The sequence below is a fragment of the Scardinius erythrophthalmus genome, assembly GCF_964197995.2.
Source record: "Scardinius erythrophthalmus genome assembly, chromosome: 9".
In the NCBI taxonomy this organism is placed as follows: Eukaryota; Metazoa; Chordata; class Actinopteri; order Cypriniformes; family Leuciscidae; genus Scardinius; species Scardinius erythrophthalmus.
In genome coordinates, this window is record NC_138229.1 from 11884174 (window position 1) to 11901070 (window position 16897).

At 35.5% G+C, this 16897-nt stretch overlaps 1 protein-coding gene across 1 annotated transcript; it reads right to left on the minus strand.

The window, feature by feature from the left end:
- Nucleotides 1-10301: 10301 nt before the first annotated feature.
- Nucleotides 10302-15064, minus strand: ccl20l (C-C motif chemokine ligand 20-like). The gene is made up of 4 exons (XM_081373658.1): nucleotides 14934-15064; nucleotides 14639-14756; nucleotides 10797-10874; nucleotides 10302-10619 (listed from the first exon to the last, which is right to left on the minus strand). Exons 1-4 carry the CDS (start codon nucleotides 15001-15003, stop codon nucleotides 10523-10525), a joined length of 363 nt encoding a protein of 120 aa, XP_081229784.1. The 5' UTR covers nucleotides 15004-15064; the 3' UTR covers nucleotides 10302-10522.
- Between the last annotated feature and the right edge of the window lie 1833 nt (nucleotides 15065-16897).

Below are 16897 nucleotides of genomic sequence, written 5' to 3' on the forward strand. Positions count from 1 at the left end.
GAAGTTCTTTTTACTGTGAGAAGAAGCCTCCTATATCCACTAGATATTTCGTTTTTCAGATAGAAACACAATAGCGACCCCTAGCAAGTGAACTTAGAAAGATAAATCATTTGTGGGGTTTTTTTCTAGGTCGGAAGAGTCTAGTGGCCTGATTTTGTGTGCCGGAAACATTGTGTGCTGCTGAGCAAAACTGTTGCATCAATTCATGTGAGACTCTGAAGGCATGTGAGGAACATGGTCTGAAATCAGACTTCCGTCATGTGCTAAATAAAATTTTAGAGTTACTGTTAAAAGATATTGGTATAATGGTAAGTTAGTGGATAGATATCCACATGACATTTTGGAATCAGAACATAAATCAGTTAGACATTAAGAGAAGCTTGAAGAATTTTGTGTGACACGTCACACCTTCCAGTTTCCTTCCAGTAGACATTATAGAATCTCACGGTCTAAATTGAATAGGTTCAAAAACTTGTTTGTGCCTGCATCAATTAAATGGTTAAACAAGGATAAATTATGGTTTTTAAGGATTTGTTTGTATTGTATTGTGTTGTGTTGTGTTGTATAGGATTTTGTATTTTGTACGAGTAACCACACCAAATTTCCCTACTGGGGACAATACTTCATTTAATTTCATTTTGAAAAAAAAAAAAAAAAAATGAAAAAGAAAAATTATATCATAAAAATATTTAAAGTGTGACTGCTCTGGTCACATTCTGATAAATTAAAAAAAAAATATAATATAAAAAAATCTATAATTTTAATTACAATAAATAAGAAATATAATATAATATAAATGCAATATATTATTTATAATAAAATATACATATTTTTGTATAGCTATATTTTTTAGAGTCCTTTTTACAACTATTTACTGAACGTTCAAAGGCTACAGAAAACAAACATATTAGAGAATAGAAAATAGTAAATGCTGGAATTGGATTGGGAAACAACCTGACAGATTTGAACTGGTGCATTGTAAACCAAAAAGGCATGAACTCATAAGATCTGTGGGTAACACAAAAATCTATTTACATCCTGTATTTTCTGAAAGTGGTCCATTATCCATTTTTTCAGAGTAATCTAAAAAGGCAGACGCATCCTCTTTTTTTTCTGAATGATTTTATGGCTTGTACACACAAGAGGAAGTGCCATCTTGTGGTTTCCTTATTTCAAAGGGAGCGGATTACAATCACATTGATGGCACATGGAGAATGAAGACAGTGAGTGGAAAAAGTGCAGAAAAGTACAATAATAAGAACCCTTTTTGGTTGCCCAAACAAACATTTTTCATTATAAAGAAACTTAGAAATGGAAAGCCGATGTTAAAGGTTCTTTATGGGGCCATCAATGCAAATAAAGATATAATAACTAATATAATAAAATATATATATATAAAAAAACTGCTTGAGTAAGAAAAAAATGAAAAATATTTGTTCAGAGTGAGCAGAATTACAGTGGCCGAGAAGTGCAAAACAAACCCAGGTCCTAAGTGTGTGTCTGAGAACACTGTCTGTTTCTATATAGCAACCAGCTGCACTTTGGCTGTAGTGACGCGATGACTTTACCAATCTGCAATTAGCTCTTTTCTTTAGAACGTGGGACGTATTCCGCCACATTGCGCAATGCACTTTCTGCATTCATAATATGAGTGCACCGTCTTTCTGTAGCTATATAAAGTCTTTTGTTATTACTTTATAAAAACATTTCAGGATACGTTGATGAATAAAAAGTTAACAGAAAGAACCTCATCAATTAGAAATATGATTTTTGGTAACATTATAAATGTATTTACAGTCACTTTTGATGAATTTAATGCATCCTTGTAGCCTGGTTAAAACCAGACCCTTCTCAGTTGAAACTGAGTGTAGGGTCTGGAGAAGCTATGTAGACAAATCATTTCCAAAGGGGCGTCACCAACCGACGTAGCTCAGCTTGATTGACAGGTGATCTGACCAATCATACTTCGCCATCCGCCATTTTGTCCGACAAAGCAGTCAGGAGAGTAGATTAACATAGGAGGATTTGAACTTGAAAAACGGAGTGTACTGACGCCTTTCCGTGGTTAAAACAACATTCCTTCTTATGTTTGTTCATGTTTATTTGAGGCTATAAATTAACTAGAAGGAAGAGATGATCGGTTCACAAGAATAGCTTTAACTGATGCTCTACACTACAGCGATCTGTCACGGCACATTAAAGAGCAACAAAACGGTATTTATTGTTTAAATTTCTTTTAAAAAATTACAAAATTTGAAAGCTGAGACTTTGTTTAATATGTTTAATATCAAACGTAATCGAAAAGTAGCCTGCTCTGTCCTGTCTGCCAGCGTGTTGTCAGTCTCCTCTCTGCTCCGCAATGTATTTTTCACTGCGTGAGAACTCCTTCTCAGCGTCGCTGCGCTGTCGTCATCATGTAAATCCCTCCCCAAACGTTTCTGATTGGTGCTGCGATTTCGGCGGCACAGAAATGAGTTTGAATGGGCTCTTCTCCAGACTATCCTGGAGAGAGAATTAAAATTCGCCGGAAGTAGTCTGGGTTTTCCCAGGCTAGCATCCTTGCTGAATAAAAAAAAAAAAACGTGACCCTAAACTTATACGATTCAAAAATTAAGGCAAACTGTATTTTTGGGACACAGTGCATTCGATTACAGTTTGAGTATGGTATATTAGAGAGTTTCAAAATGTCTAAGAGAGTGGAAAGTCACCGGCTTGTACCTTCAGTAACTCTCGAGTCTTGAGTTAGTTTATGGAGGTCATAATGGAAAGTGCAAGGGTGAACATCCCACCCTATACAGTCATGATTTGAGTGATTCTCTTACTCACCGAGTTCTCCAGGAGCCTTCACATCCTTCCTCTTTTCTGCTCTGATGCTCCCCTCCAGCCACATGAAGGATCTGCTAGGTCCATACCATGTCCTTATCATGTGCCTATATGACATAAGTTCAGACTAGCACTTATTTGTGTTTATTTTTTATGTTCAAATAAAATCAACATAGGGAGAACAACAAATGTATTTTTGTCAAACAGTAAACAGCAGAAAATTCAGCAAAAGCTGCAAAAAAAAAAGAAGTCTTCTCTGGCTGGGGGATCTTTCCTTTAATCTATTCCACAGGCACAGGATTGCATCATGAAATATCCGGACCAAAACCACAGAGTAAGCATAAATGCTTAAGGGTGTTTCTCCAGAAAATAAAATCATGAAATACCGCAAATCTGGTGTAAAATCTGACAGACAGTTCCTCTTTTTGATGGTATAAAAAGGGTCGGTGTATAAGTGAGATGTCAGTGAGCATCTCTATAACTTTGCATTGACAGAAGATCCAGTGAACACAACATGCAGCTCAAGCAGAAGATGATGATGAGTCACGCTGCCATCGCCATCATTATGTCAGTTATGATAATGGGGACGAGTAGTATTTGAGATGCTATACTTTTAAATGCATCTTTGTTGTGTCTGACTTACAGAAAGAAAGGTCTTTTTCTCAGACTGCAGAAGATTAACAGCACAGTCTCTACAACTCTCAACCTCCTCCCCTTAAATACTCTAAAGATGCTTAGAGGGATTAAGAATTTTGCTGAAACAGTTAACTCGTTGATAAAGCTGTGTATACTTCATGTTATTTATTGTGATGTAACTTATCAGTGAATTGCTGCATTTATTCATCAATATTTATTTGGCTTTTCAAGAATTTGACTATAATGAAAGCCATTTATTATGTATGCTTACAATCTATATGTTCATATATCTGAAACAATCTTTATTGCACCTATACGAAGACGAATTGTGCTCAAATAAAGTGGTAAATAAATCTGAAGCTGTGCTTTTCATCGCATTAACAAGCTTTTAATATAGATCCAAATAGTTTATGCGCAGTTAGTTAATCATGAAACAAAGCGTAATCAGAAAAATCTTTAACGCCACATCATTCTCGTCATAATGACAGACAAGGTTTAGATTAAGCCAGGATTAGGCCTTAGTTCAATTAGGACATTTAAGTGGCTTTTATAAACGTGCCTTAGAAAGCAAAACCCATTACTGGTGTGAATCTTAAAACAAAACAATGGCTGAGTAATATTTTAAGATATGTCAGTGCAAGCAAGTTACTTTCAGTTTAAACGGCTCAAATGCACATTTTAGTCAGGGACTAGGCTTACGCCTTGTCTGCGAAACTACAATCTTCCTGCTTTGCCATGTTGAGTCTGATGTTGATGATTTCTGCAATGCAGACATTACAAACTCAGATCTGGGATTAGCTTTGAAATCTTATTAAGTTAAGCAGAGGTTTTGTTACAACGTCGTCCAGCAGAGGTGAAATGAACAGGCCACATTTGATGGTAATATATGTAGGCTACCTTAATAACCACTGAGAAATCTAGTCACATCATTATGATAAAACATTATTAGATATTATTCATAGTTTTATGTTTTATTCATAGTTTATATTTTGATGACCTCTTTTTAGAGCTTAAACAAAACTGCAGTGGCACGGTTGTAAAGTAAAAGGAGAAATAGCCTTGTTTTTGTTTCACCTCTAGGTGGCAGCATTCTCTAACATTGCTGTCATTCTCATCAAGTGACTAATAAATCAGTTTTCTGCATAGAATCATCATAATACATTAAAGTTAAATAGTCTCTCTTTTTTTCTCTTTAATTCTTCTCCTATAAAACTAAGTCACAGCAATGAGGCTCTTAACCTCTTTATTTTAATAGGATGACTCTTCTCCTGAGCAGCGTAGAGTTATGTTTGACCCTAGACACTCACCGATACAACACTATCAACTTTGAGGAGGATCTCAGGATATAAGAATAACACAGCCTTGAAGGCCAACACAGAAACAGATATTGTTTTTCTTACTGACTTACTAAATCAACTGCATTTAATTCATTTTTTACCAGAAAGATAAGAGTTTAAATATGAAAATTAACTAACGTTTTATTCATCTTGATTTCTCACACAACTTGTGTGCTTTTTCTGGGTGAGTTGAAGTGAACTGCATTGCTAAGAGTCTCACGAACAGAGTCGAGCACAGAAGACCAACGGCCAAGATCAGGATTTTCGTTAAATAGGCAAATACATAAAATGTTGGTTTGTTTTTGACCAAACCATATACTGTATACCCCCAGATTTCATGAGATCGTTCTGTGATACTTTTGCATCTTTTTTCAATAAGCTTGATGCTGGTTGCTATTGAATGAGCTCATGCGAGCAGGGGTCTGCTCCTTTTGTGGTCTGAAAAAGAAAGAACGATATAGGCTACTGCATTAAAACAACACTAGGGTGAGTAAATGATGACTTAATTTTCATTTTAGGGTGGACTATCCCTTAAAGCAAGTTGTCTGCAAAGCTTTGTGGTGCAGTTTAAAATTCATTCCAACAGTGTTAAAGTGCTGTGATACAGTGCATATTTATTTCGACCTGGAAAAACCATAAAATCAAGATAGTATTGTTTAGACCTAAAAAAAACCCCAAAAGCATAAATATGGGTTCCTGTTTGTTAAGTTCACAGATACAAAGATACAGAATCCAATTTTCTTCTTCTTACCCAAAATATGCCAGTGCTGCTCACACCCTTTCCCCGATCCTTGTTGCATTTGATGACTAAACAACTTATAAATTCCATGATTTATTGCCCTCCATGAAGTTAGGCATTTCACTTGTCCAAAGTACATCCTCAAACTTTATTTTCATGAAAAATAACTGCATCACTGACTGAGGGTCTTACGATTGCACCATCAAATATCCGTAATAAAATCACTGAGAAAGCATAAGCAATATTTCTCCAGAAGGCGTCATGAAGATGTGTGCAATTCCTGCGATGAGTTCCTCTTTTTGTTTAAACAGTGTTAAGCCGTTGTGAATGTGTGGAGTCAGTGAGCATCTCTAACTTTGCATTGACTGAAGATCCAGGACCTCAGCAGTGAACACAACATGCAGCTCAAGCAGAAGATGATGATGAGTCTCGCTGCCATCGCCGTCATTATGTCAGTTATGATTATGGGGACGAGTGAGTATGTGAGATGCTATCCTTTTAAATTCATCTGTGTTGTGTCTGACTTCCAGAAAAAAAATCTAATCAAATGTCTCAATTCATTAGATGGACAAAACAAGCCCGTTGAATGCTGCACATCATACATCTCCTCCTATCTTGGCAAACAGTTTCTTCACAACTGAGGGTCCGAGATGCAGTCACTGGAAGCAGGGCTTAAAGGAAAAAATCCAGGAGCTCAAGAAAATTCAACTTCAACAGTAAGTCACTGATGAACACAAACTGATGCAAGAGTATAGTTCATATAAAATATTCAAATTGATAACTTAAAGACTGCCAGATCAGAAAGAATGGCGATTTTTAAATACAATAAAGTCTATTTGTTCTCTCTCTTTTTTAGATGGGACGTGAAGCTGAACATCTCTACAACTCTCTCAAAAGCCTCTCCCTAAAATCAACTCTAAATATGCTCAGATAGCAAAAATATATATATTGTATTAATTTTAAAGTAGGCTATATAGGGTTTATTTATTGCAATGTAATTTATCATTGTATAAAATTGATGTAGCCTATTCATCAATATTTAGTTGGTTTTCCCAGAATTTTGAGCTGTAACTTGATGACTATGAAAGCTATTTATTATACTGTATGAACTGACAAACCTTTGATTCTTATCTATTAAAATAGATAGTTATACCATGAAATTGAAAGTTTTAGATTTAACACAAATCTGTAAAAAAAAAAAAGAATTGTTCTCAAATAAAGAAGATAACCTAAAGTATTTTTATTGGCATGCACTGCATTACTTAATGGGTCAAATACTAGACATTGTTGAGTATCCACTATGAAGTATCTTATTTTGATTTGTCATAGCGATATTGCAATATTATCTGTACTGGAGTAAATGGAAACTGGAGAGTGTATACAAAAACTCTTATTGTTCATTCGTGGCAGAGTGGACTCTTAAAGGGATAATTCACCCAAAAATGAAAATTCTGTCATTAATTACTCGCCCTCATATTGTTCCAAATCCATAAGACTTTTGTTTATCTTTGAAACACAAATTAAGATATTTTTGATGAAATCTGAGAGCTTTCTGTCCCTCCGACACTTTGCCGTTTCATAAAGAGATCGTTGAACTAATCCATACAAATTGAGTAGTTTAGTCTAAATTATCTAAAGAGACACAATCGCTTTATATGATGAACAGATTGAATTTAGGCTTTTATAAATATAATATAATGACATGCTGTCTGCAATGTTTCAAGGGATTGTAGTTATTTCCATCACTAAAGATAACACAGTCTTCTATCTTTGTCCGTTTGTGTGTGTGTGTGTGTGTGTGTGTGTGTGTGTGTGTGTGTGTGTGTGTGTGTGTGTGTGTGTGTGTGTGTGTGTGTGTGCCTCAAATCAAAGTTTGCAGTTTTGAGTTTCACATCATAGCTAATTGGCTTGGTTCATGGCTTATAATTCTTTAACAAAGACTTTTTCAAAATCCCTATGGGGAAAAAAGTTTCAGAACAAGCACCACTGAAAAAGGGCACTCTATTGATCAAAAGTAACAGTAAAGATTACATTTCAAATAGATGTCCATTCCAGTCCATTCCACATTTCCTTTCATCAAAAAATCCTGAACAAATGTATTATGACTACCACAAAATGATTAAGCAGCATAACTGTTTTCAACACTAATGATCATAAAAACAGATTTCTTGACCAAATCAGCATATTAAAATGATTTCTGAAGGATCATGTGACACTGAAAATCGGTTATGATATGAAAATTCAGCTATTGGCATCACAATAAAATGCATTTATAGGGTTATTGCAGCACATCATTTTAATAATAATATAGTAATAAAAAAGTAAACATATTAATAGATATCTTTAAGGCTAAATTGACATTCAGTGTTCTTTAACACTGATTTGAACATTTCTTTAGTAGGCCTGAAATAAAACGGCTCGGGCAGATCACGTGAATCAAGCCTAGCAATCAGCTGATAGTTGGCATAACCAGACCCAGTAAGATCAGCCTTGTTTAAATGGAGATAACAATCTGCTTTAACAATCTCAAGTCTGCTATTTACATAATAATTGAATTGATGTTTTAATATCAATACTCACCATGTCTGTCGTGAAGCCAGATGAACGCCATCTCTTCTTGGAAACTACTAGTTCAGCATCACCGGAATACGCCCCGCCTGGAGGAGTTAAGTGATCGCTTTCATGTAATTCATGATGACTGATTACATTCTTCTGGAGCCTATGCTTAAATGCGTGTTGCTTTCACTTTGCAACTTTGCCTTTGCTCTCTGGTCCTTGCTGCTGGTTAATTGAACTATCACGTAGGTGCAGTTATTCTGCGGGGTACGGTAATTGGAATGCAAGGTGACCATATGACGTCAGTGTTTGTTTTCATTTTTGGAAATGTATTCTGTGTTTGCCACTGAACTCTGACATATGTGAGATGCGTCCTTTTCTGAATGTGTTTTATGTGGTTATTATGGTTATGTGGGATGGAACATTATTAAATGGCTAGTTCACCAAAAATAAAAATCATCCCATGATTTACTCGCCCTCAAGCCTTCCTAGGAAAGTCATACCCACCTAGGATGGCTTGAGGGTGAGTAAATCATGAGATAATTTTAATTTTTGGATGAACTATCCCTTTGTTTAAGCTGAGTGACTTGTGTGGTTTTGCTTTTGGGCAGGATACTGCAGCCTGGAGGAATAGCCTATGGCATTTCATGACTTGTACGTTGATGTTTTCGATCTGTGTATTGCAGCTGAAGAAGAAGAAGAAGAAGAATATAATGTTTTTGCAGAATTCCATGCAGATAATTTGGACATTTGTGAAAACCTATCGGCAGAATGCTCGCTCCAAAATGGAAGAGGACACGTTTAATGGTATAAGTTGGCCTGTCGCAATTTCTGAAACATGAGACATTTAGAAGTTTGCCTAACACTTTCTGTTTAGCAGCCAATGCAGAAAGAGCAGAAGTATGTCTAGAATCCCCTGTCAGTGTCCATAGGTACAGGTCACATGTTTTTCAGTGTATAGACGCAACTGGAGCCAGTTGCACCAACAGGGCTTTACTAAGCCTAGTCCTAACTGCTAAGTAGGTCTTAGTTAAGACCAGTCTTTAGAGTTGACTTAACGTCAGTTGCACCAACCAAACTTAAGCCTAGGCTTAACTACGCCTGGTCTTAGCGTTGCGCGTTCATGTGAATGACCACGGAACGTGCGTTGCTAGGTTACGCTGTAAACTATCTTCCGCTGTTTTGTTAACTTGTAGCTGTATCAATCGACACGCGGTGGATTTGTGGACATTAATCATGTCTCCAACAGTGTTTTGAAACGCACCATTTGCATAAAAACATAGCGCTATTAACAGCTGTACTGCTGAGTGGAGTGGTTGAGAAGTTGAAGGAGAAATACCCCAAGTGGACTTCTGAAGACATCTTGAACCTTAGATTTCATTTTGAGTTTTTTTTTTTTCAATAATTATAAGTATCTTCTCCCCTATTGTATCCTGTAAGTGAACACTTACTTTTAGTACCCATGCATTTTGCAAAGCTAAACCCAGACAGATATCTTTTTTAATTGCAACAAAAACTATTTCAGCTCTAGGTGGCAGCACTCTCTAACATCACAAGATTCCATTCCACAGAAGGCACTAATAGATCAGATTATTTGAATAAAATAAATGTTAATAATCTCTCACACTCTCTCATTCCCTCTTGTTTTTTCCCCCGTTTACTGTCCCAACATGAACTCTGGGACAGCAATGAGCTGCTTGACTTCTTTCAGGATCTCCTGAGCAGCGCAGAGCGATGTTTATTGACTCTGTAGACACTCATCATTATGACGCCATCAGCTTTGAGGAGTATCTTCAGGTTATAAATAATACCTTAAACGACAACTTTTTCTTTATTATTTTTTTTGCAGAATTCTTTAACGTCTGTTTGTCTTAACCTATCTGCAGATAAGAAGTATTTAGCAGATGTTTGTTTCATATAGCCTAATTTCACTCGTTGTCTCTCTCTTTTAGCTGATGAACAATATGAAAATTGGGTCACCTGTACCCACGCCTGCTGGGATTGACGAGGACAGAGATGAGATGCTCGTGCTCTGATGTATCAGAAACTCACCCCTTTAAACAGATATGTGCTATGGTTTATTCTAAACTACAATGATTGTTTTGTAGAATAATGGATGTCATCTGTGTTCTGTTAACTCTCACTGTTTTTGTATCATACATAGAAATGTTTTTTTTTTTTAACTTCAATTTTTAATGCTTTTTTTCAGTATTGCTGTTTAAGACACATCTGTACAACACCTCAGACTGAATTATACATTCTGTGTGATACAAAAGTGAGTACAAAAATATAGTTATGTAGAAAACAAGAGTTTCATTGTTAAGGATGACTAGTCAGAAAAGAAGTCAAAGTATGATATATGAGGATATAATCATCTGTAATTAAAAAAATCTGCCGCCATTTTCTAAATGCTTATTTATCTGCAAACGCTTTATGGGCTGTGGGTGGTGGTTCTGGGATTTGCATTTTTCGGTCCAACAGTGGTGAGGCGCTGAGATCTGTTGTCTGTCAATTTAGCTAATTTGGACCTATAGAGAAAATATAAATTCAAGTCAGTGTTATTTTGGACATCATAAAATAACAAATCAATAAGAGTCTGTGAGACTATTTACTGCTCAGTGATCGCATATGTTAACTTGAATGATGCAATGATACATTTGCCACAAATATGAGGTGACTTGTTTTAAATGTCACACACTCCTTACCTCAGACGTGCCAGCGCTGCTTTCACCCACTGATCCTCAACACTCGCACACACCTTCTTGTTGTTCTTGGTGAAGAAACTTGAAGAGAAAGATTAAAGAAATTTGATTTTGGAGACCAATGATAGCAAAATTGTTTTGTTTTCTTCTGAAGATGCTGCAAGTCATGGCTACATATATTTTTACATTACTCTAACTCATCTAAATAATTTATGCAAATTTAGCCTTGTTATAAGCTGCCTTTAACTCAATTTATACATGTACACTACTTTTCAAAAGTATGGGATAATATCTTTTTTTAAAGGGACAGTAAGTAGGAATTACTCCCATCTAGTGGTGAATTTGTATTTTGCAATCAAACTAATTTTGCTCTCCAGCGCCTCGCGTTTTCAAATGCGCGATGCATCTACGGTAAGCGATATGTACCAAAAAGCTTTGACAGGATGTCTTCTAATAGCACCTCGTCGAGTTTTCCTTCTGGTGAACTGGTTTGTTATTTCAAACAAACTACAACTTGACACAACGAACAAACAAATGTTACAGTTTTGAACAAACAAAACTTACAACCTTGTTTATAGGACCTTCTCTACTTTACTCAATAGCTGCTATTCATCAAAGAGCCTGTTTAACTTTTAACTATGTTCTACTGTCTATATCAGTGTTTCCCAACCTTTTTTCAGTCAAGGCACCCTTTGAAATAAAAAAAAAAATGTGTGGCACCCTACACTAGTGTTGTCACGATACTACTTTGATACTATACTTTGAAATGTGCTGGGGTTTTTTTTATTTTATTTTTGATGTGCACAAATAAATGACAGGTAGAGGCTACCATAAGATTTTCTTCTTCCTGTTCCTTTTTTTTCTTCGTTCATGCATGTTACAAATGAATGAATGAATTAAACATTTTTAATTTTATATAATATATAATTTTGTTATAATTGCACAAGATAGCTTGTTTTTACTATATTTTATGTAGCCTAATAATTTCACAGTAAATCTCCAAATTAATGAAGAAACATCATAAAGAGTAAAGACAGTATATTTCAAATAATTGTTTAATGGCATATTTTTATGAATGAAGTGTTATTTGATTCTGATGTCACTGCTGCACTGTCACATGTGGATCCCACACGCGTCCCATTTTCTCACAACTCTTAACGTTCATTTAAGACTTAACTAATTTAAGACTGCTCTCATGAGGACACTCAAAGCGAAAGCGCGAAAGAGAAGTCGAGTCTGGCGCGCGTCGTGTCAGCATCACAGACAGCGCATTCTCTTTTGTATTTTCTCGCTTAGATGGTTAAGCATTTGCATGAAGAAGAACGTGATTATATAATGTAACGCTAGACAAAGGATGACAGAAAAAAAATGCTGCTTTAATTGCGTTAAATATTTTTAACGTGTTAAACTGAAAAACATTAATCGCACGCGTTGCGTTGACAGCAGCACAACCGATGTGTTTATATGAATACGCGGCAAGACGGACGTTGTGACAATGTTTTCGTGTGTATTTGACTGTAAGCGCATCAATGAAAAATAGGCAGCTTTATGTGGACGCACTGGGAATGAGGCACAGGAATAAAATCATGCGCAAGCGCAACCTCCGCAATTCAACGCCGAAAACTTATGATTTGCATTTTTATTATAAATTTGTGCGCATTATTTGTTGTTATTAGAGACTTCCGACGATCCGAGATTGATGGTAAAAAAAATGTTTTTTTACACAGCACCCCTGCTCTCGCCAGAAGCACCCCAGGGTGCCGCGTCACCCCGCTGGGAAACGCTGGTCTATAGGCTAATAAAAAAATAAAAATAAAAAGCTTGTAATTAAGACCTTAACATTGACTTACATGTCGAGAAGAAAGCAGGAAACTTCAGCGTCTCTTTTGAAAGCTTTCTCCTGCACTATCGCGACATAAACCCTTGTTTTAGTAATCTCCGGTTTACGTTTCCTTTTACGGTCTTATTTTGGACTTTTTCGACGAAGATGACTGTTATCCTGTAACTTAACCGTGAAGTGCAGCCTTTTAAACTTGCCGGGCAGTGATAAGCGCCTCTCTCTGCTCTGCTCCGTTTCTGCTGGTTTCAGTCACGTGACGCGGGCTCTGAACGAAAACGCGTTGTGGAAACGCGTTGGCCTAGTACTTTTTGTCCCTCTCTGCTATTATAGTTTTTCAAGATGGCGGAACTACATGGAAGCCTCCGTGGACCTACCCGTCCTATGTATATAAAGATAATAAATTCTTCGTTTACGAGGACAAGTCAGATCATTGGCAGAGATATTTGGACACCATTGAGGACATATTTATGAATAAAAATATTGATTTTAGATAATAAAATACCTAAAAAGATACATATTGTCCCTTTAAAGAAATTAATTTTATTCAGCAAGAATTCATTAAATTGATTAAAACTTGACAGTAAAGACATTTTACTATGTTACAAAATATTTCTAATTCAAATCATTTGTAACTTTATCAAAATATACTGAATGTATCATGATTTCCACAAAAAATGTATAAGCAGCACAACTCTTTTCAACATTCCTAATAATAAGAACAATTCTTGTGCACCAAATTTGCATATTATAATGATGTGTGAAGGATCATGTGGCACTGAAGACTGGAGTAATGGCTTAATTTTAAATCGATAATTTTTCACATTTATTACTGATTTTTTTTTATAACATAAATGCAGATTAAGAGACTTTCAAAAACAATAAAATCTAAATGAACTCAAACTTTTGAACAATTGTGTATTAAATAGTACATTTAATGTTTATTCATAGATTTTAATCATATTATTTTTCAAATATATCAACTTAAATTGAGTGAAAAGTTAATTTAAAAACTTAAAATAATAACAATTTGTTACATTTATATAGCCCTTTTCTTGATACTCAAAGCGCTTTACTTGGAAGGGGGGTCTCTCCTCAACCACCACCAAAAATGATAAAAAAAAACTTTTTTTTTAATTATCCTTTTTAACTGCCATTGTGTTAATGGAAGCAGCACCTGAGCCGCATGTACGCCACAACAAGTTTGCGTAAAACTTGATCTCCAGCATGATTTGAGAAAGACTCAAAGAGCATCTTGCTTGAACGGAAGCAAGAACGTCTTATTTTACAAACTATTTTGTATAAAATTAGTGACCTAGAAATAATGCTGATTCTCAATCATATATGCACTACTGCATTATATTGATAAAAAAAGTGATAGTAAGACATTTATGTACTAAAATGTTTGTATTTCAAATAAATGCTGTTCTTTTGAATTTTATATTTATCAAAGGATCTTAAAAAAAGTTTCTCCAATTTTCTCCAAAAATATTAAGCAGTCTTCAACATACATCAAATCAGCATATTAGAATGAGTTCTGAAGGATCACACTGAAGACTGGAGTAATGATGCTGTAAAATCTGATTTGCCATTACAGAAACTTACTTATTTTAAATTATAATAATATTTCAGAACATTGCTGTTTTTTCAACTGATTTTTAATCAAATAATTGCAGTGAGCGTTAGTGAAAAATCTTACAGACCCCAAACTTTTACGGTAGTGTATATTTTTCTCATTTTACGTCATAATTTATAATATAATACGTTATAATAACACCCACTTTTAACATCTTTAAAAAAATTTTTTTTATTATTATTATTAAATAAAGTCACAGATTTTTCAGTGTATCAGACTGGATGTCCTGTGTTAATGCTGTGTTTTTTGGGGGGGGTTTTTGTATTGGATGTGTACCCTCATACAAATTAACACCTATTTTGGTGTAACCACATTGTGTGGGTAAGTGGGTGAACCCTGACTCATCTCTGAGGTCAGATCACAGTGACTCACATGATGGCATCTATGCGACACACCTCGCGGGAGCTCTGCTCGATGAAGCCCTTGATCACACCGAAGGGCAGAGGATTTCGAGTGTATTTCACACAGCAGGCATAGTTCAGCGGCCCATCTGACGTGACGTAAAGCATCTTTCTTACATTCATAGTCATAAACCCACATAAAGTAGGCCCGTTTCTTACATAGTCCCCGTTAAAAGGCATGAGAAAAATCAGCTGAATTCACAGCAATGCACTAAATCAAAAGCAAAAATGCAGTAAGACCTCATTTATATCCATAAGAAACTTACATGCTGCTGGAGTGTGAGGAAACAGGCTCAGAAGAATGCTGCTGATGAGAGTGATGCTGACCAGAGACATTATGAAGCGTATTTCAGACAGAGATGTTTGCTATGGCAGTGCAGGGCCTTATATATTTGTGAGTGATAAGATCTGCACGTGTAATGTAGAATCACAAATCAGATACAGGCTCCAAAATGGGGACGGCAACCACGGAAAACAAGGACAGGAAAGCCAATAATGCCGATATTACATTGCTTACAAAGCAAGTCCCAACCACAGATGTGCAGAGTGATCTGAGACTGTTTCCGCTTGGTATCTTGAGCAATTACAGTACGCATGTCCCATGTAAGAAGCTGCTGTGCAAATGCTAGTTTTTGTAATACATTTTACAGTATGACTGAATTTGTTGTGCCTGATGATGCTACTTAACATCATGTGTGTTGAATATCTAGGAAAAAAACACAGTTTCTATTCTAATCTGTTCATTTAAATCCCCTTTATGGCTACCAACGAAATGCGTGTTATCTCGTCATCTATTCTGAATCTTTTGTTAGCTCTTTGAGATTATTTATTTTATCTGATGGTATTAAATGATTACATGTATGATTTAGTCAATTTGAAATTGAAGACATCAATTTGCGCTTTATCTTGAGCTACCAAATGTGTTTACAGGGGAAGTTGTTTATTATGCAATGTGAGGATTAGCTAAACCTCTTCTTTACCATGACCCATTTAGTGGTGAGAATTTTCCCCTCTGAGCAAAAGAACAAATTAACATGCACAGCTTCCGTGACCTAGAAAACATCTCAATACGGGAATCTAAACATCAACGGGGAGAGTTAATGTAAAGATCATATATTTACTTCATCTTGCTTGTATGTGTGCCTTTAAGTGTGACACACTATTAATTGCGAAATATATAGAGGTTTTGTCATGTGAATCTGCATTCTGTGAATCTTAATGCTGCATATCTTTGATACAATTGTGAGACATGGTGTGTATAATTTTAGAAAACATCTCATGCAAGGTGCAAACTGTCTGTTGTGAGCAAGCTCTTTTTCTGTCGGCTGATAAATCATTTATCCTCTATATCCAGGAAATTGCAACCAGGCTTAATATCTAAGCAACCCTGTGGCTTTCAAGATGTTTTTTTTTTTTTTTTTTGCTGTATTTTATCATACATTCCCTAACTGCACTCTCAACACCATGACAACGTGATTTTCTTTGTTAGTATTCTTTATTAAGTGAGAAGTTTTCATGGATAGATGAGTAGACAGACAGACATGGATGGTTGAGTACAGTAGGTAGATAGATGGGTATGTATGTGGGTAAAAAGACAGGTATACACTTAGACAGATGGATCTGTAGAAAGATGAATGGATGGATTGATTTATGGACAGATGATAGATAAATGTATGGATAAATGTAATGGATTAATATATGGACTCATAGATGACTAGTAGGATGGATGGATAGAAACACACATGCAGATATATACAGACAGATCGTTGGAAGGACAGACATACAGACAGATGGATGGATAGACACATACATACATATACAGTCCAAATGTATTACAGTGTAATGCAGTAACCAAAATGTATTCATACATCTTCAACATTTCTCTTATAATCACAGTTTATTGGCTATAGTTTATAAAATGGTAATAAAATATGACAAGAGTTATCAAATATGGTTTTGGCCATCCTTCTGTTAGATTGTCTCACAAATTAATTAGGTTGAATAGCTGTCAGCTGTCTAATTTAAGTACAGAATTAGATAAAACCAATTTACTGTAGGTCAACCAATTGCCAAGCAATGCTTAATTTTGTTCAGTTTGTGGTGTATAAAGATTGCATTAGCATTTAAAAAAAAAAAAAAAAACACTTAAGCAAAACATACTGTAGTCTCATAGTCTCAAAGTGTCTGAATAATTTTTGGTCCTAAAGTTTTATAAATTTGACCTGGTAGT

Bases quoted from the DNA above. Each gene is read 5' to 3' on its own strand.
- ccl20l (XM_081373658.1), bottom strand. From the start codon at position 15,003: ATGTCTCTGGTCAGCATCACTCTCATCAGCAGCATTCTTCTGAGCCTG. The intron at 14,757-14,933 runs GTAAGTTTCTTA...ACGTCACGTCAG, and splicing joins TCCTCACACTCCAGCAGCAT to ATGGGCCGCTGAACTATGCC. The intron at 10,620-10,796 runs GTAAGGAGTGTG...TTTTCTCTATAG, and splicing joins GCAGCGCTGGCACGTCTGAG to GTCCAAATTAGCTAAATTGA.